Source organism: Octopus bimaculoides, chromosome 4, assembly GCF_046866305.1.
Source record: "Octopus bimaculoides isolate indiv1 chromosome 4, ASM4686630v1, whole genome shotgun sequence".
In the NCBI taxonomy this organism is placed as follows: Eukaryota; Metazoa; Mollusca; class Cephalopoda; order Octopoda; family Octopodidae; genus Octopus; species Octopus bimaculoides.
Window position 1 is genome coordinate 123,876,624 of NC_142931.1, and position 22,279 is coordinate 123,898,902.

A 22,279-nucleotide genomic window follows, 5' to 3' on the forward strand; every position below is an offset into this window, starting at 1 on the left:
ATTCAATGTTGAGTAAATTACACAGGCAGTATATCACGTATTAAAGGGAGCATTTTAGTTACTGTAACATAAAATAGAGGAGAGGGGCTGTTATACATAGTATGACATGCATTACAGCGAGTGTCGTGGGGTAACAAATATTTTGTGGTACAGTAATTTATACATAAATGCAAATGCTTCTAGTAACTTCAAGAGTCTAATGCTTACTTAGCTCTAATCTTATTATGAAACAGATGAAAGTTGTCTCCTTTAAAGGGGTTGATCTGCTTTTGACCTAAAGGACCAAGAATAATGGTTCTCAACTGGAGTATATAAAAAAATTTAGCTAGTTGCTAAAATCTACATGCAATAAATTAGCTATACTTCTAACAAAAAACAAAATATTTTAATGACTGTGTGGTAAGAAACTTGCTTCCCAACCACATCGTTCAAGGTTCAGTCCTACAGTGTGGCACCTTGAGCAAGTGTCTTCTACTATAGCCTCAGCCTGATCAAAGCCTTGTGAGTGGATATGGTAGAAAGAAACTGAAAGAAACTAAAGACCTGGACTAAACAACAACACACACCAACCCAATATATATATATATATATATATATATACACATCTATATTTATGTGTGTATCTTTGTGTCTGTGTTTGTTCGCCCACCATTGCTTGACAACCGATGTTGGTGTGCTTAGGTCCCTGTAACTTAGCGGTTCGACAAAAAGAATCCCATAGGATAAGTACTAGGCTTACAAAGAATAAGTCCTGGGGTCGACTTTTTCAACTAAAAAAATTTCAAGGCGATGTTCCAGCATGGCCGAGGTCAAATGACTGAAACAAGTAAAAGAATAAAAGAACCAATAATATAAAAATACAAGATTTGGATCTATTTCAAAACGGGGGCACCAGTAATTTCTTAACGAAACACTTTGAAACTTGGGACACTGGTAGAATGTGTCATATAAAACATCTTTTACTCTTAGTCTTCTTAACAAAAAAACGTACATCGCAAGTTATTCCATGTTAAAGTTGTCGTATTTCTGTAATTTCAACCAATCACTGACGTCTATTCAGCTCAATAGAGTTACTGCTGGGCGGTCATAAAAATGTTATTCCCTGTGACATATTTCATCCGGTTTAATCGTAATTTATACGCATATATTGTTTATATAATAAATTACGCTGTGCGTATCTATGTGTGTAACAATTTTAGAGTTCGGATTCTAGAGTTAGGGTTAGGGTTAACAGTCTAGTTAGGGTTAGGGGATTAATACGATATACACCGTTACAGCGCTAACTGTTTTCAACTGAATAGACGTCAGTGATTAGTAGAAATTATTGAAATAAGACAATTTTTTTACATGAAATAAATTCGAATACAAAAAATTTTTTTCTGTTCTATAACACAAAATAGATAAGTATACGAAGTTTGAAAGTCTTTCGGTACCAAAAACACTACATAAAACATAAATGAAAACTGGGGCCCCCGTTTTGAAATAGATCCCAAGATTTTTGAAATACCATTCCATAAGCTAAATGGGTACAAACAAAAGCAAGTAAACAAATAAAATGAACGGCCTGCAACGAACTCGAACTCGTGAATCACAAGATATTCCAATTAGTTTATCGACTCAGCCAGTTTGCTTTTATAAACCTGAGCACGTTTGTTTTAAGTAAAAATCCTTATCGTCAGTACAGAAATTAATAAAGCCAAAAAAAGGAAGAAAAAAAAACCAAAAAACGATTACAATAAAATCAATAAAATAAAAAATTAATAAACAAAATTTTAAACCGGTTTGGACACACCCTACAACACTGGACTTGCTAGAAACAGTAGCCAAATATATCTAAAATCACACTCAACATTCATGGAAGAAGAAAGGAAACATTGGGTTAACCAGTTCTCAAGACACTTGTAAACAGATGGCACGGTCACGGCTGGAATGCCATAGCTTCTAAGTCTGTTCGATCAAGGTCGACCTGGGCTAAACAACAACACACACACACACCAACCCAATTTAAATACCATTCCGCCCACATGCTATTACATTACCACAGCTGTCCATACACCAAACCCAACCCCACCACACAGGTAATGGTACTATTTGGCAGCGTTTGCTCAACCAACACCAACACGAGGAGCTGGCACACCATTACGAAAACTAATATGAAGAAAAGTAGGAGGGGGGGGGGAGAGAGAGCGAAAGAGTGAGTAAGAGTACCGACTACTATTTTATGGCTGGTGTGACCCAGATTTCAGCTGAACTTCGAAAAGTTTATTACGAGAAACGAGTAGGGAGGAAGGTATGGACAGAGAGGTCAATCTATCTTTCCTATCTGTGTCTATCCTATTTACCTGTCAGTCAGTCAGTCAAAGATCCCCCCCCCCTGCCCATACACACATCCCTGGTCTCTCACCTTCATACCTCGTTTTATCTATATATCTTGATCTGTTTACCGACCCCACCTTGCGAATTGCAGCTGCCTATCTTTCTCAAAAACGAAAAAGAAAAAGAAAAGTAATCAAATTAAAAATACTTTCACTCTGTTTTACACTAAAATTCTTATGAATGATAGAATAAAAAATTAAAAAAAGCACCTCACCTCAATGTCTATTTTTGTGCTTAAATTTAATAACGTGCAACAATAAGAAAACAGAAACCCCTGTATATAATGAGCTAGTCTTGGTTCACCTTGAGGGGAGGGTAGATAAAGTACGTATGGTGTATATTATGTTAAGTCAGACAGCTGCAAGTCGGTAAGGAGAGGAGGGTAGAAGCAAGGGGAGGGCATAGTACACCCCCGCCTAACAGAAATACTGTAGGCAGTGCAACTTTCATTCAGACGCGTGTATGGGGGTCCTGACAGGAGGTAAGATAAGTAGGGAGTAAGTGTGGAGCTAGGTGGATTAGGTATTAGATGAGTTGATTGGCGGGTCAGCTTACTGTTCATGACTTGGGTAGCAGCGAGTATAAAGATGATATTTGTTACTACAGCTTAGACATTAAGACATTCTATATTGCCTTGTCTAACTGATTACACGTAACACCCGCGAATGTAAGATATTCATTCACTCACTCATTCATTCATTTTATTTATTTATTTATTTATTTATTGTGCTGAAGTTACATAATTGCGGAAGAAGCACTCAATAGTATTAAAAAAGTGTGGCTGTGGGGTGAATGAATTTATCAAACACTAATAAATATATACTAGACATTTTAAACTTTAATAATAGCTTTCTTTCAGTAAAAGTTATTTAATTCCAATTAATAAGCAGCTTTCTTTGATATATATATATATATACACACACACATATATGTGTGTGTGTGAAGCAGACCATAATATAGACACACGAGAATGTAGTGGATTGAGCAAACTAAACAATTCCACCCCCAACACCAAACACAAATGCGTACTCTAGAATTACAGTACAAGCACACACTATGTCTTTCATATACTACTGAACACATACACACGCGCGCCGTTTCCAGCTGTTTTTGAAAACGCGCGCGTGTGTGTGAAGGATGTCGTATGTTTTCAGATGTAGTATTACTTTTGTGAAGACTTAAGTTATGGTAGACTGGTTGCACACACACATACCACTAAATACATTAGACACGACTCGCTTGATCTTAATTATGACGAAACATTTACCATACAAACTTTACAAACTTCTCACATTGTAGCTGAAAACGTTCACTATAGGGATGTCAGGTATTGCACCACACACACACACACTTACACACAAATCGGCTAGTCGAAGAAATAATGGCGTTCAGTAACACAAGATAAATCTCAATCTCTCCTCGGGCAGGACCTATTCTATTTCTCAAAGAGAAATCGAACAAGTCAACGTACATCAAAGCCATTGCAAATGCGTCTGCTCATCTGAATTAGCAACCGTATATTCCCCATATTTTCCGGTATACAAGTCGAATTTTTCAGACTAAAAGTTAGTCAAAAAAAGCTAAGTAGATTTATACACCACGATGACTTTGGAGGACCAGCAATTCCATGTAAAATGCAGCAGGATTTGGAAAGATAGCGACGATGTTTGACTATTTACACATGCTTATATACCACGTTGACTTGTATGTTGGGAAAAAATACGGTAGCTAGTTATAATACTTCTCCATTCAGGTCCACGCATCTTTCCACTGTGTTTAACTTCTAGGATCGCATTAATTTCTGTAAACCACACCTTCTTTCCCGTAACAATGATACCCACCTCCTTTCTAGCAGACGTAGACTTACAGATGATCAACTTGAACATAGATAGACTCCATCGTTCTCGGACATGAGAGAATCGTGGGGACAATTATTTCTGCATATACTGATCACTTTTGTTTTTGCTAACTGGTTTGAATATACTTCGCTGATGCGATCTAACAAGATTAAAACATGACGGTTACACTAACCAGTTAGTAGGCTCTAAAGACAAGCACCGCTTCTAACTTGCATGTATTTATTTTCCCCAAAATTGGATTAGCTTATATTACTGAAAATATCACCACTGCTTATTGTTTTTTCTTTTCTTTTTTTTTTTAGATTTTAAACACTAGTAGAATGAATTTTGTCGTCTAATTAAATGGATAATCTCATTTAATCGAAGTTTTTCAACTCACTATAATTATAAACGTGAGACTATCACACATATACCTTCTATGCTGTTGCATATATATGTATGTATTATAATTTTTAAAAAAAACGGAGAAAAACACAAGGAAAAAAAAAACCAACGCGAAGACGTGGTACATGCAAAGTATTAACAAGACGCTAGGAGGCATTCTCTTTTAGTGCCCTACTACTTAACACACTCACCGGTTCGATTTCCACTCGTTTATTTATTTTAGAAAAAATAAATACGTAAATAAATGGAAATCGAACCGGTGAGTGTGTTAAATAATAAGGCACTAAAAGAGAACGACTCTCCCCAGACAATAAAATACGCTTGAACACACGAATTCACATAAAGAATCTTGCAAAACAAATACAAAAACGAAATATATATAACGGGTTGTGTGTGTGTGTGAGTGAGAGAGAGTAAGGCCTATATACAGTGCTGTCTCAAGGTACGGTCACACTAGTCCGAGAGCCTTGTGGCTCTAGGGGCCCCAACACTAACCTGTCTTTGCTGTGGCTTACTGTCTATAAATAAACACTATAATAAGCTATAAATATTTGTTGTTATTGAAAATATACATCTTTAAAATAAATTACAATTTTTGTGGTTGTGTGTAGAGGCTCCAGTGCATTGCTTTGCCACCTAAAATTCTGATTAAACAAACGCGCTTTAGCCGTCATAATTGAGTTTTTTTTAGAGGAAAGATATCTAATATATTCCTTCGTTTTTTCTTAAGCAATAGATGTATGACTTGAGGGAAATACAACTGCTATTTCTAGTAGGTTGAGTAACCTTGTAGAAGATTCTTCTTTGGCTTGACAGAGTTGAGTTTGTTTCATGTAAATGTGCAGTTGCTGTTGAATTGAAACAAGCTTCTAAGACTAATCACTTAATCCTCCGACCCTCAATACATGTGAAAGTTCCCATTGATTGCGGGTGATAGTTCAGGTCATCTGCAAACAAAAATATACGGGAAGCAAGGGATTACCAAACATCAACGTTGTTGCTTAGTCACAGGTTAGCCTTGATCCAATAAACCTGATCTCTAACAGTGACAACTGGGAATCTCTCGGCGAAAGCACATCCGTAACATAGAATCGCATACCGATGACTGGCCCCTCTCCGCAGAGCCAAAAGACACTTCAGCCCCCGACAATTATTGATATGCGACAAAACTTGGATGAGGCTTCAATGTTGTTCTTAAATATGGATCGGTGTTACTGCTACACGCACGAATCCAAGACAACATCTAGAAAAGAAGCATAAAGTCACTCACAACTACGAGCCCACTGCCTGCTCTACCTGTCACTTCATCCACTTAATAAATGGCCTCCACTCTTTGGAGGTGGTTGGGTCCATGCCACCACCACATAGGCACTTCCGTTCCATTCGCACTCTCATCTTTTCAGCATCCTTATAGTGTCCAGCACCTCACTAATTACTACGTCTAATCCTTCTTTCTGGTAAGCTTATATCTTACCTAGGTGTTTGACTTAGCCAAGGTTCAAGAGAGACATTAATAGCACCAATTTCACCCGCCTGGGAAGGGCCGCGAATAGTATGGGCACTGCTCCTTTCTCCAGATTATACAAATAATAAAAAAAAAGTTATCCTATGGGTTATTTCTGCTTTTGAAATAGCAGGGTGTGATTTGAGGTAGATTTGGATGCTATTTCTAGGAGGTCAAGCTACCATGTAGAGGCTCTCTCGTAACACGCAGTGGCTAGATTTGATAAGAGTACTACTATACACAATTACATAAATGAAAACAGTGATTATCCAGTCATATATCGAACGTTAAAATGCTGAATAACCAAAAATCACACGCACACACACACTGAAGCAACAGAAGAGAAATACTTCGTCCAACATGAAATATTTCTCTTTCTTTCAACTTTAAAACTGTCAAAATCTCGTTGGCTGTAGCAGGATAGTTGTCTGGAATCGAAATGGAAAGAAAGAACGAGCGTCTGAGAAGAATTGGCTTAATGCTTTATCTCTTCATACGAATATTTATCGTCTCGGGAGAGTCATTCTCTTTTCGTATCTTATTATTTAACACACTCACCGGTTCGATTTCCACTCATTTATATATTTATTTTGTCTAAAATTTTCGTTGCGTCTTGCAACCTTTTCAATAATCGTTATATGATGTTATAGTTAGGAAATACAAGAAGTGGGGTCAGTTTAAACCTCAAAATGTTAGCTAAGAATAGAGGCTGGACTTAAATTTCACCTTTAATACCTAATAAGAAAGGTAGACCTCGAATAACTGAAATCTAATTTTCAGTCTACCTTACAAACAACTCAGAGAATCCTTATATTTTACTGACATTCTACCGTCGAAATACAATATATATATATTTTTTATATATCATAAAGATTGAAAACTAAGTTTTGCACGGATAAATTTACCGATATTCTTTTATCTACTATAGAATCGTTTTTTGTTTATTCTCATTTTTTCCAGTGTGTTTCTTGACGAAGAATCAGAGTCTGAAACGTTCAAACTTCCAGTTTCTGCTTCCCACACAGTTTAACAAGACGCTAAGCAACAAGCAATAAAATAGGCGCCAAGCAACAAAACAGGCCCCACGCAACATTTTACTATATTGAATTAATGAGAAGCTGCCCTAAGAACAAAAAACGATCGTAGATCTAAAAGAATTAGAATCATATTTATCTGAGAAACAAGGAAGGTTCGTACGACATGACTTTACAGAAGGGGACAACAATAGAGAAAAGGCGACCCACTCTATTAGTAAACTTTAAGAGGTGATACAAGCGAAGAAAAGACCGACAAGATCAAGGACTATCAGAGTATTTAGAGAGTAGAGATAAAGAAGCAAATGTTCCGGCGATAGGAGAGGAGCTGAAGTTCAGCTGCCGAAACAGGACGAAAATTTATTCATGGATGCTAAATAAAATAAATGATCAATCTGTATTTAATAGCTTTCAATTTCGAACACTGTCTACCTGTCCAAAACAAACCATCATGAAAAATGGTGACTGCAGTACTTTATTTAGCACCCTCATCCACATAGAATCTGATCGAGCAGACGAGTGGTCAAAGGCATTCTAGATATGACCACTTCGTTTTATTTCCAGAAATAACGTACTCCGTATCACATTATCCTTTATTTTTTGTTTTAATGTAAAACCGCCGTATGTGGGGCATTTAACTGCTACTTCCAGCAGATAGGTTGTCCACAAAACGGCGTCCTGGTTGCAGTAGGAGTTATAACATTGGTCAACTTATCCCCTATGCGTCCTATATCAGAACATTTGGATAAAATAGCACAGAGAGAATCTAAAATAAGGTAAATTAATGCAATAATTGAAAAATTCTTTAGTTTGTAATACTTCGACTGTGCAAACCAAAGGAGATGGCGACGTAGACGGAAAAGGCTCCCTTTTACCACGTCGCACGGTCGAACACAAAATACAAGATATATATATATAAATATATATATAGAAGGCTCAGCGTGAGTGATACAAGCCAAGTGCCAGTATGATTTATAATGAGAGTAAGTTTATAAACATAGTGAAACTGTTTGTGTTTGTGTGCGCGTGCATGCGACATATATAATTAACACAGTAGGCCTTTGCGTACAAGAGAAGGTATACAACAATGTGAAGTGACGGACAGTCGTATAAACAATAGTGCGTGTACAATATGTGAGTGTACAAGTGTGCGTGTGAATGAGAAAAACACAGAATATAGAAAGAGTGTCTGTAAAAAGTCTTAAACACTGAGATAGAGAAATACCAGTTCGTATTAGAGTTACACAAGATTTAGAATGTTCATACGCAGGAAGTTGTGGCCAAGTAGCAGAGCTGTGGTATCACAATGTGTGTTGAGCGTCGAATGCTGCGACCTGTGTTACCTGGTATAGTATATTCTGGCTGGTTAGTTCTGACTGTTGTTCGTGGTGGAAACAATCCACTCAACAGCGTCGAGATAAAACCGCGCTTGTCGATGTTGGTGTTGCTGGCGACGACAATGGTAGACAGTACATTGGTGGTGAAGACGTCGGCGCTGGAACTAGCAGTAGCTGTGTTTTGTATATGTGTGGTCAACGACCAGACCTGTGAGAGATCTAGAATTGAAGAAGATTGCCGTCGTTGGTTCGGACTTATTTATAGGCGAAATAGGGCTCACCGGAAACCCAGAAAAACTCTATCTCACGTGACCTTATCTCAAACCACGATTGGACGTAATGCCCCCTTAGCAAGCAGAACATGGGGACAATTGCCGCGCAAATAAGAACCAATCAGGATGTAGGACAGAAGGGTCCAAGGCAACCGAAGGCTAGATGTTAGCAGCTTCGTTATCGTTTATGAATGAATGCCCGAGAGAGAGGTTTCAGTACAAGTTCTAGGACAGACCCACGATCAAAGACGTTACAGGTGTGTGCACGCTTATTTTCTGACACCTGTGGAAAGATGTGTTCTTCCTTTTCTGATTTAGCTCCAAGTTAGCCCTTTATCAATCAGGTCTGCGATTAACAGACTTTCCAGCCATGGTCACCTTTTCCTTTTTGAAAGGCCTGCGCATGGCTGTGTGGTTAAGAAGCTCACTTCGTAATCAGGTTATTCCGGGTTCGGTTCCACTGCCTTTCACCTTTGTTCTTATAGCCTCCTAGTGTTGATCAATGTCCTCGTGAGTGAAATTTGACAGGCGGAAATTCTGTATGTGTGTGTTTATGCTGTCCGAAATAAGTAATGGGATCGATCCGACTGACTAAATTCTGAAAGGAAAAAAAGTATCTCGGATCACATCATTCAAAGTTTCCTGCTAAGAGAGTGGTGAATGAAATCCGGCAACTATTTCTAGCACACAGAGCGGTCGCTTAGAGGCTAGCTAAGTAGGTCCCAGTACTGCGTTTGGGACGGATGTATAGTGCAAGTTGACTCGGTTTCGATTTCCATTTATCCCGACCTACCAAAAACCAGCAAACACCCATTTATTACACTCGTTGCCGCCACCACCACTGCTAGAATGGTATGGTTATAGCTACTAATACTACAATTATCATTATTTTCAATATTATTTAGGACAGTGAATCAGGACGCACATTTTATACTGACATAGACATATCCATATATATAGAGAGAGAAAGGGAGCGAGATGTGTATGTGTGTGTGTGTGAGGCGCGTACGTGAGTGTTGCTGTCATTATGAAGACAAAACATCCAAAGCTACTTTCACTGACAATTTTGTTAGTGGGATGTCCTCATTCACTCCCAAACATTTAAAGATTTGCATATGTGGGTGACATGACCACACAAACAGTCTTTCATTGTAACACAATGTGACCCAGTAGACAGATGTGTAGTATAATACAATATACCAACCAATGTGACCTTCTCTACCCCCACGCTTTTATCATTTTTTTTTTTTTTTTTTGTAGCGGTTTTTAGGACGATAGTTCTGATTTGAGAGAAATCATGGGGTGCCGAAATTGCAGAAAGGTGTCCGATGGATCTTCCGTGTGTGTAATGCAAAAATTTCCGTCCAGTTACACTGACACGCTGATTCTGTCAGAGGTACACTGTACCTGTGATTCAAAAAGCGCAAACTCCGCCTGGGATTCAGTACAAATAAAGGTACAAATGTATGTAAAATGTTCAATCAATCACATATACTTTCATTCAGTTGAATGAATAACTGGAACAATCATCGTTGAAACTAACGGAGATCCAAATCCATTTACTTCAACACTGCATGTATGTGTATGAGCGTTTTTGTTATTATTTAGTGGTCACAGGTCAATTCTGACCAAATAGATGTGACCAATCCGCTCCAATTATGATCATCTAATCTTAATTTCAGACAATCTATTCAAAACATTTTTTTTTCTTAAGATGGCAATATGTGGGCTATGGGGAATTTAGCTGCCATTTCTAGCATGCTGAACGTCTATGTAGCGAGGCTCACTTTTCTCTCTGTGTATGTGTGTGCGAACTCGGGTGAGTTGCGTATTTAAAATTCAAATATTCACGGCGTGACAGAGTTATTTTAAAACATTCGGAGTTGTTATAGAGCCGACCTGATACAGAATTCATCATCGCTCGTCCCAGCCGAGCAACATTCTTCACTCATTCAATAAAAATGCCGTCATACATACACTACGAACCAACGAGGATACCCCCACTTCGTAGGGAGTGATAGGAAAGCATTTTGGATACTATTTCTAGCAAGTCGAGCGGTCGTCTTAAAAAGAAAATACATTTAATGTCTTCCTCGATATCTCCACCTACAAAAATCGAGAATGCCCTCATCAACACATCATCCAGCGGTTAAATTTCATTTAATAAATTGAGGTGTTCACTGTTACGTTGTTTATTATATAAGACAGCGTCGTATTACCGAAAGCTTGGTCATTAGAATCGTTATTACTGACATTAATGTCTGTTAAATTCCAACAACCTTTAAGGCACTTTCTTTTAGCTGTGCATTTAAGAACCACTAAAAAATAGTCATTTTATTTCTTTCTTGTTGGAATATGAAAGAATACATTGTAGGTGAGAGGTATCAACCGTTTCAAAATGCCAATAAATCGAACCAACGAACGAGTCTTTACATAGGATAGGCGCTTGTCTTAGAAATAGCAGCCGTCTCAACACACACACACACAGACGGCATACCGGATTCTGTGGCCTTAGACAGACATTAGGACTGCTCGATCGGACAATTCATGTCTAATAATCTCCTCATAGCCCATAATCACCACAGATTCGTTGAGTTGACAAGTTAGCTGAGAACTTGATCTGTCGCCCGGTTTGTTGTCACCACCGCTGCTTGGCACTTTGGGCGCCTTATATTGCCGAGTCCGGTATATTGCAAGCATTCGGGCCAGATCTACGGTCTGATGAAAACCTACTCCCACCTGTCCCGGGAGCGTTGAAAAGATTCACGCGTGCCACTCTTCCTCTTCTAATTCAATCAACAGACAAAAAGAAAAAAAGGGGGGGGGGGGTCAGCTCTTCTTATCCTGATGCCGGCTTGATGTATCTGTTTTAATATTCACCGAGCTAGCAAAATCGTTGCTGCACCGGATAAAACACTTTGTGGAATTCTTTCCAACTCTTTGAGAGCTCGAGTTCAACTTTGCTTTTCATTTTTTGGGGGGTTGATAAAATAAAGTATTAGTCAAGTACTGAGGTCGGTACAATCGGTTTGTCCCATCTTCTCAAATTGCTAGCCTTGTGCCAAACAGAAACGGTACCTCCAACGAGCTTCCCATCAGTTTCTGTCTATCAAATTCCATTCTTTGTGCTTTGGTTAACCTAGACGAGATTTTCTCAAAAATACTACTCAGAAAGTGAGGTAAATGCACAGTGACATTCATTCCTATCCATCCATGCGTGAGCATGAAAAGTAGTTGCTGAGAGGGGGATCCCATGGCTTAAGGGTCCAATGGTAATCCATGTATGCTATGGTTTGTGGTCAATACACACACATATAGGTCTCAATGCATAGCTTTGCAACAGGGTAATGTTGTTAAGAGAGCTCTGAATCTACCCAGTTGTAAATAGTTACCTTTAGATTATAGCCAAAGAGTAAGAGCTCTATACAATACAATTCTTCATTCCTCACACAACTGAATTGAACAAATTCTTCTATTGGTACAACCATTAATAGATCCCAGACTTATAATGGTAACATAAATGAGAAATACAAAATATACGGACTGTTCTGAAAGCAGGAGACTTGTTGAAGTGACTGTAAAAAGTATCATGGGTGGAAGAATTTGGAAGGAAACACCAAATTGCTTATAATAGTTGTTTATGATAAGCCTGAGACCTATTATAGGCTCCTGAAATACGACCATCACAAGTTTCTTCAGATTCCATGTTTCAGAGTAGTTCTACTCAATATGATATGGCAAGAGGAGTACAATGATTAAAGTGACAAAGGTTTTGTTAGCTTGAAATAGAGAAAAAAAAGATATTACCTGCATTGTGACAGGTGTCCTATTTTAAAGGCAGATATATCTCATGACCTAGCACTACAGAAACTAGAATCATGCAACACAGTCCAATGACATTCCAAGTTCAGGATGGCCTGCTGGTGAAGATATTGGACTACTTGCTTGTAAATCACAAGTTCAAATCTACTGCAGGCATTTCGTTGGATTATTTAACAGGACATTATATTCTACATTACTTCAGTTCACCTAAGGAATCATCTTGGAATGTTACTTATACATTAGTGTCTATACTGTGGGAGATTTACTTCTTACCAAACAATCTGTAGTGGTATAGTATATTCTACATCGCCTCTGTTCACTTAGCTGTAGTCAGGAATAATAAGCAGACTATCAGGAATAGTCTTTTATTCTGTGCAAGTAAAAATTCTGCTTCGTGCTATAAAAGCAATGATAAGCACTGACCTTAACTCAGAACTTGTATTTAACAAACATATTTGCACATAGAATAAAGGAGATGAGGAGGTGGGGAAGAGCCCATGGCTTTCTGTAGGACTTTGCCAAGCAATCTCTATGGTTAATGTTCAACCTGAACTGTTGTAGGCTGGTGAATGTAAGAGAAACACAGGCAGAAAGTGAATTTTAGAGGGATGCAATTCTAAGCAAGAAGGATTGGATATAGATTTTAATATGGGTTTGATAAGTAAGATGTAATATGGGAGTGGTGGGATTACGAGAGACAGAGGTTGATGAATTAGGTTTGGTGAGATGTTAAGACACACATGCTAGTTCAGATAAACAGATAATGCTGCTGCTGCTGTAGTAGTTGTAGTAGAGACAGTGAGAAGAAACAGAATGCTTATGAGCCAATGGTTGTAGTGTGTTGGTGAATGAATCATTCCCAATCAGTTGAAGACCTTCTTTTGGATGTGCTACAGTGTGTGTATGTGTAGCCAGTAGCACTGTCCCAGATATGAGAGCAACTAATAGCGTTATGTGTGTGTGTGTGTATATGTATATATATATATATAAGACAAACTGGAGTGTCTCTTAATAGTTTTGTTTACTGCATGTTTGATTATATTTCAACTAATTAAATAATTTAATACTTTTAATACTTCTGCCCACATAACTAGTAATCATATCTTGGCAGTGCCACTGCCCTCAACCTGTGCAGTCCTTTTGTGTTACTGAATCAAATCATTCTGTACTTGTTGGATTTTTGCACACAAATGTGTTCCTTGTAAATACAAGTGCCTTACTTAAATCGGAAGGGCTTGTAAGGGTCACTGCTTATATCTGTTTTTATGGTGTTATGGATGATAGATATCAAGTGGCAACCTGCAAATACTATTTTCTCAGCTGACTAGATAGATGAGAAATCAGAGTGTATCCCCAACCGAGATACAAAGATATGGTTAAACACAATTTGAGATAGTACATTAACACAAGTGAATTACAGCAGGTCAAGATAGTAAACCTATGGAGAAGAGCAATCTATTACTGATACTACAAGTTGAGACTACATATCTAGATAGACATCGTTGATATCAACACAACCTATAATAAATATGGGAGAAATCTTTCTGTGGATAGATCATCAGTATCACATCTGACTTTCCCTCAGATTATCTAGTAGCTACTCCTGACAATGGCTGGATGAACTGAGACAATGTGGAAAAAAAAAATGATCTATAACAGAAACACTGTTTTCTGATTAGAATGTTATCTATGATAGGTAACAATGTAGAGATACTCAGGTACATAACACTTCTAAATAAAGTAGGTAAATAGAAGCAAGTAGATAAAATATTCAGCCCAGAAACATTACGAAATACCTGCAGTATATTGCAGTGCATGACTTATAATTTCTCCATTGCACTATCTCACTTCTATGGAATTTTCACATCAAAGACTATATTTTCTATTTATGCTTATAGTCTTGAGAGCTGTATAGACTTCACTGATGGTCTAATAAGACTGAAATACATATGGTCTCACCACTTCTGCCTCCAAAGCTCTAACTAAATCCTTCACTTTTGCATATCTCCATTTAATTTCTAGTTAACTAAAATCCTGATGTTTTCTTGCATATTTGGAGAATAATTCTTCCATTAATGCTAATGACATCTCTTTTCACTACAGATATAATTCCCATATAGATTAACAATAATTTTTAGTTCACTACATTAAGTGAACTAGTACTTAACTCTGTGAACATATGTATGGTGTATTTGTTATCTATTACAAATGCCCCATGAGTAATAGTATAGTGAGTTCAGAGTTCTCTACCTCATTTGAGGCCCTTGAATTAAGATAATTCTCAATCAACAATAGCTTTAAAAGTGGTATATTCAGAAGAAGAGTACTTCCTACACTAACTACTCTGTAAAAGATCACATCTGGTTAGTTCAATATTGTATACATGTAGGTTAATGTGTCAGTTTGTGTATACACATAAACATATCATCCTCAATATTCTTTGACATATTCATCATAGCTAGACACTTCTGCAGTATGGAAAATTACTATTCAACTGTGAAACCAAACATCTTCAGATTTAATGTACCTTTTAACCAATATATGTACTGCATGTTTGTTATTGATTAAGGCACTTCACTACTCGTGTCTCAAATAACTCCTGAACAATCTCTTAGCCTACTTAGGAACTCTTACGTCATGCTAGACTCTTGTTGTTTAGTCCTAGGACAGCCCCAATCCTGTAGGTCTATGACGAAAAGATATTTCAGCAGTAACCATCCAAACTTTTATATAGACATTGTATATTTAAAACTACATGATCCAATGCAATCCTATCATTTTTGTTAGTCATCAGTAGGGTGTGATTTGCAAGGGACTGGGTTAACCTTTTCTACATGTTGACTAACCACATAGACTTGCTCTTATTAGCTCAATATGGTATGGTTAGTATATATATATATATATATATATATATATATATATACATATATATAAATAGGCTTCACTGATGGTCTAATAAGACTGAAATACATATGGTCACATCACCTCTGCTTCCAAAGCTCTAACTAAATCCTTCACTTTTGCATATCTCCATTTAATTTCTAGTTAACTAAAATCCTGATGTTTTCTTACTTGCATATTTGGAGATAATTCTTCCATTAATGCTAATAACATCTCTTCACTATAGATATAATTCCCATATAGATTAACAATAATTTTTAGTTCACTACATTAAGTGAACTTGTACTTAACTCATATTTGTGGTCCAGAATTCAGATCATACTAAAATATAGTCAGTTATGATCTATCTAGAGTTAGAGCAAACATTTGTAAGGTAAGTTAATTCTAGTTATTAAAAAGAAAGGTGGTTTGTATATAATTCAATACACAAGGTCTGAAATATATATTTTTTTTGGGGGGGGGGGGTACAGTTGATTACACCAACACTCAGTAACTGACTGGTACTTATTTTATTAACCTTGAAAGGATGAAAGACGAAGTTGGTCTCGGAAAAATTCGAACTCAGAACATAAAAAGGTGGAAGAAATACTGTTAGGCATTTTGTATGATGCTTTAACAATTCTGCCAGCTCACTACTTTGGCTTGCATATTGATAAAACCAATTTTGATAAATAATTCAGATTCTCCAAATTATTTTACTTGATTACAGCATTTGAAAGTAAACTGTGCAAGACTGCACATAACAATGTAGAAACCTTGTACAGTTACTTAATAATTCTTCCATCACTACTTCAGCAAGTACAGTAAAAGCAATTCTTTGCTGGTGAGGTCAGAATAATGCTAAACATGGCTACAGTGGTTATTCATGCCAGAATAAAAAGCTGAATACTAGTAGTTACCTAATATTGTTGTCTGTTTCCCCACCCTTTATTGCATAACTATTTCTAGTTATCTTGTTCAATGCTCCCTGCATTAAATATGTCAACACTAACTTTTACTAACATCTTAACAATGGCTGTTTTGACACAGTGCTTAGTATCAACCTCACCTTCCAGTCTTTCAAGGCTGATTAAGCAGCTATGCTTCTTTTATAGCATCCTGAAGATATGTCAGTCACAGTCACTTATATTTTTCCTTCCTTGCCTCATCAAATAAATGAATAAATTGATAAATAAAATCTGGATTAGAGGATGAGACTAAAATGAAAATCACTTTTCAATAGCAGATAATAAGCCCAGGGAAAATGGTTGAGTAGTTAAGATACTGGACTACTTGCTCCTAGGTCATGAGCTCAAATCCATTGCTAGTATTTCATTGTGCTTGTGTGACAGAACAATATATTCTAGATCAGACACTAACATCATCCTAGGCAGGTACCAATCCAATACAATTCACATTTCTACCTAGCTCTATCCCAAGAGACAGCTGGGAGTTTGAGGGTAGAAAGTTTTTCCATGTAATTTACATGGCCTAGTCTGAAGAACTCCTCAGTTCATCTATAAAGAATTGGTACCTAGGAATGTTACCAGTAGTAACCTATGATAAAGAGTTATCTTTCAGCCATTTAAGGTCATACTACCAACACCACTGCCACAACTGGTCCGCCACCATTATTACAACAGATTTTATGACTGCTATTACGGTAATTGATGCTTGCAACATCATACAACCACATTATTTATCCTAAGTCCATATAATAACCTTGGTAATGGGATCATAACACAACACTGCCACGGCTAGTTTCTTACTATAACCCCATATCCCCGCTACAATCATATCACGACTACCAAGCTATCATTACCACCACCACCATCACCACATCTACCATTAACAAAAGCCAGACGAGGGTGCAGCCAAAACTTAGATTTACTACACATGTATGCACATACAGTGAATGCATACGCAGCTAACATTTTCCACACTAGTACACTAATGCATTTAATTGTTACAACACAATATATGTTAAACACGTACACACACAAACACTATATATGAGAGAGGGGGGGGGATGCCATACCTATATGATTGTACACAAATATTTGTGTAGTTACACGAAGGCGCACCCACCAGAAGTTCTATGTCTATGAAGTATATAGCTGGAAAAGACACACCCATGGATGATACAGTGAAAAAAAAAATAGTCCCGTATACCGAGACAGGTACAGAAAATTGTAACCTAAAAATTTGACCGTTCCGTGTCTCACAAATATGTTTAAAGAAATCTATATGCTACGAATTAACAAGACTGATTTGCCAAAAGCATGGCATGAGCGAATTCAAAGATCCAATCTTCGGAAAAGCGACAGGCTTATAATTTCTTTATTTCTTTAATTTTAATAAAAATTTAAAAAGCAAATCCAAACATCCATTTTTTTTTTTTGGTGGGGGGGGGGGGGGGAGAAGAATGTACATGATTAAATCTACCCAAGTACTTGACTGGTACGTTAACAAAACTGGAACGATGCGAGTCGAAGTCGACCCAGGCGGGATATGAACTCTCAACGAAAAGAACACATAATTCTTTCAAATATGGACATAAAGCTTGAATTTTAGGGGGCAGGGGCTAAGCCGATTACATAGACCCCAGGGAAAGGATGGATGTTTTTTTTTGGGGGGGGAGCGGTACAAAAGGAAGTCTTGCCCCAGTACTTGACTGGTAACTTATCTGATCGACTCTGAAAGGCTGAAAAGCAAAGCTGACCTCGGTAGAATTTGAACTCAGAACGTAAAGACGGACGAAATGCTACAACGCATTTTGTCCGGTGTGCTAACGATTCTGTTAGATCGCTTTTCTACTTTAGGCATAAGGCCCGAAACTTTTGGAGAGGGAACCAGTCGATTAGATCGACCCCAGTACGCAACTTGTACTCAATTTATCGACCCCGAAAGGATAGAAGGCAAAGTTGACATCGGGGGAATTTGAACTCAAAACGTGCAGACGGATGAAATACAGCTAAACAGTTTGACCGGCATGTTAGCGATCCTGCCAGCTGGCCGCCTTAATCCTTTCTTCTATAGGCATAAGGAAGAAGGGATAGTCGATTAAATCGACTTCAGTACACAACTGGTACTCATTTTATCGACTCCGAAAAGATGAAAGGCAAAGTCGACCTCGGCGGAATTTGAGCTCAGAACATGAAGGACAGACGACGAAATACTACTAAGCATTTCGCCCGGCGTGTTAACGATTCTGCCAGCTCGCCGCTTCAATAATAATAATTCTAAGATAGACACAAGGCCTGAAAATATGAGGAGAGGGGGTTAGTCGATCACATCGACCCCACTTCTCAACATGTACTTATTTCAACGACCTCCAAAGAATGAAAGGCAAAGTTGACCTCGGCAGTATTTGAAATCAGAACGTACAAACGGACGAAATGCCACTAAGCATTTTGCTCGGCGTGCAAACATTTCTGCCAGTTCAAGATCTGAAATTTTTTTTAAGAGAGGGGTTTAGTCGATCACATCGACTCCAGTGCTCAACTAGTACTTAATTTATCGAACCTCAAAAGGATGAAAGACAAAATCGACCTCAGTGGGATTTGAACTCAGAACATGAAGAGCCGGAACCAATACCGAAAAGCATTTTTTTCCAATGTTCTAATGATTCTTCTAATTCACTACCTTTGTGCCTCTATGTTTGTAACATAGACAAAGGTGGTGAAATTTTGGAGAAGAGAACAACAGATTAAATCGACCCCAATACTTGAATGGTAATTCATTTTATCGATCTCAGGAAGAAAGGTAAAAGATAAACTGATCTCGGGACAACAATGAATGTCTTTTACGAAATTTGCACACTGGTTACGATCTAACTCATGATGGGATGAACCGTATGGAGCTGTCAGTTAAAATGGCATTTGCACTGACCGTTGGGAACTAATTGTTATAATGAAGGGTCCATAGAGAGTCCCTAGCAACTAGCCAGTTATTTTCGTATGTGAGGACTCAAGGTGCAGTCTCGTAGTCTGGTTGAGTCAGACTCTAGGGTGCTAACTGTTGCTATGGGAGCAGTTCACTATGGTACTATGGGAAGTTAGGTAGCCTCCACTGTTGCTCCCCAATTGTGGTCTAAGAAAAATTAAAACGAGGACGAATCCATGATAGTTACCCCAAATACATACAGCATTACACACACACACACACACACACACAGTGTATGTGAAATAAATATACGTAGAGTTTGTGTAAGAAAAACCGGTATAATGAAAAGCTGTATATATATATGTTTGTATATGTATATTTGTATAATACAGGAGTTTAAAAAGGTGTGGTCACACACACAAGCAATAAAAATAACGGGTGTGAAGTATCTGAATACGAGTTTGAATATTTTTCTGGTTTAGTGAAACGAATTTAACATATACAACATTATAAAATATCTTGAAAATACAGTATACACAATCACGTATATATAGATGCACTTCCATACAATCATACAGGCGTTCCTATAGAACAGAGTCGGAAATTATCCAGTGCGCCAAAAAACCATAATTTCTTCGGATATGTAGGTTTTAAAACATCCTATATTACGATTATATATTTTAAAAATTCTAATCGGGGTAATTTTTTTTTTCTTGCCTCCCTTCCATTTTTTTTCAGTTTTAACTTTCTTTTGAAAATTATTTTTTCACGTGTATGTTTTAAATATCTTCTGAGATTATGAATCTGCAAAAATATGCATAACTTTTTTTTTTAAAACATAAATTTTTTTTTTTTGGTGGGGGGCATTAAAAAACAGTCAATCTGAAAAAAATACAGAAAGAGGTTTGTGGAGGGCAAAAATCTTCCCCACCCTATTTTTCTGCAGGTCCACACAAACTCTGTCCCTCCCCACGAAATGAATAAATACAAAGTTTATATATACACAAACTATATATATATATATATATATATATACACACACACAAACTATATATATATATATATGCATGCATGTACATATGTATAGATATAATAGGTTTGACAAACCTGGTCGATTTTTGTCTCTGGGCTACCTTCACTGCTCACAGCAAGTTTAGCTGACTTCATGGTTGTTTAGTGACGATTTGTACTTTTGATAGTTTAAAAAAAAACAACTTTTTTTTCTTTCACTCTTTTGTTCGAAAAAGTATGGAATAATGTAAAGGCTATATTAGTTGTGGGGTAATGCGATTTATGGGATAACAGCTATATATATATATATATATATATATATATATATATATGTATGTATGTATGTATGGTGGAGGGAGAAATAAATATTATATCACAATATTATGTAACAATGATTCCTTGTGGTTATTGATATGCAGAGAGCAATTATACTTTTGGATGTTTTAGATAACTATTTAAATTGTAGTTTTTTTCCTTCACTAATATTCTGTAGTAAAACATGTATGTGTGTGTGTGTGTGTGTGTGTGTGTGTGTAGGTATGAGTGGGTATATATTTGTGGCAGTATCAATGTGTGCGTATGTGTGTGTGTATATATGTATAACTGTAAAAGCGTGTATAATTGTAAATTGGGTGACGCGTATATATAATTTGTGTGGGAATATCAATGCATGTTTGTATAGCTAGCTATATGTTTGCAGATTACACGAAATTTCGAAATCCAACAGAGCTTTTTAAGTTGTTAAATAGTAAAGAATCTCTTTCATAATCACAGTGTGTATATAACGGATATACTCCTATATGTATATATTATTATGTATTTACATATAAACGATGGTAGCCTGTATTTGTTTTCTTTTACATAGAGTAACCGGGTACTACAATAATTTTGTATGTCCACTTCAAGGTACCCGGTTTCCTGCTGAGCGGTGTCCTTTTTTTAAAGAGTTGGCTTAGTTGCTGCCGTTGTCCCTCTTAGTCAGTCTGTGTGTCCGACACAATTTACACCCTGCCTTGCTGAATGCCCAGCTGGGGAAGAAGCAACGAGTTGCTCAGACAGCCGCACATACCATTTCGCTGGCAACGAGGGGAGTACAGGATGACAGTCAGCCAAAACCGTCGCTATGCTGTCTCTCTTTTTTCCCCCTCTCTGTCCCCCTCTCTCTATACGTAGAGGGCTCAATACGATTAAATGTATATATATATATGTATATGTATGTGTGTGTGTATATATCTGTGTGTATGTATGATATGTATGTAATAATAAGCACGTCTTATTTTACACTATCCTCTTTTTCTTCTCTTCTCTCTTCTTCTCTCTCTATCTAACTATCCATCTATCGTCTGTCTCTTGGGCGGTTCTTCCACTATTTTTTTGTTGTCCCACACAAATCGACCCCCGTCACACTGTGTGTGTCTCTCCTTCTCTCTTTCTTTCTATCTCTAATAGTTTTAATTTTATTTGTTCCTTTTAAGTCAGTTTTTCTCACTTATCTCTTTCCCCTACTTATTATTGTTATTACATTATTATTATAATCTTTCATTCTTTTATTCTCTCATTCAATCTCTCTTTCTCTCCTCGCAACTTTACTCTCCCCTCTCTCTCTCTCACTCTTTCTATCTCCGACTGTCTCACACTTCATCTTCCTGCAATTTCAGTCTCTCATTTTTACTGCACGCACGCACGCTCGTGCATTCACACACACACACACACACACACACACACACACACAACCCACTCACGCACACACTTTCGAGACTAGGAATTCTTTTCTCTTTCTCTGTCTGTCTCTGTCTCTCTCTCTCTCTCTCACTCAGCATACACTTTCAATCTATCCATCCATCCATACATTATCATTCGCCATACACACCCTCTCATTCCTTCTACTTAGACATACTCACACACACACATGCAT

General features: G+C 37.4%; 1 protein-coding gene across 28 annotated transcripts in view; it reads right to left on the minus strand.

The window, feature by feature from the left end:
* LOC106871604 (uncharacterized) overlaps window positions 1-21,694 on the minus strand; it is a 353,757-nt gene extending 332,063 nt beyond the window's left edge. For 14 of the 28 annotated variants that reach the window (XM_089351386.1, XM_089351384.1, XM_089351366.1 and 11 more), the window contains exon 1: window positions 20,461-21,457. In XM_089351386.1, coding sequence (XP_089207512.1) covers window positions 20,461-20,520 — 60 coding nt within the window. In that variant the 5' untranslated portion in view covers window positions 20,521-21,457. Of the gene's footprint in view, window positions 1-20,460 lie in introns of all 28 variants that reach the window. The other 14 variants (XM_089351391.1, XM_089351359.1, XM_089351349.1 and 11 more) reach the window with 3 other exon arrangements.
* Window positions 21,695-22,279: the final 585 nt, after the last annotated feature.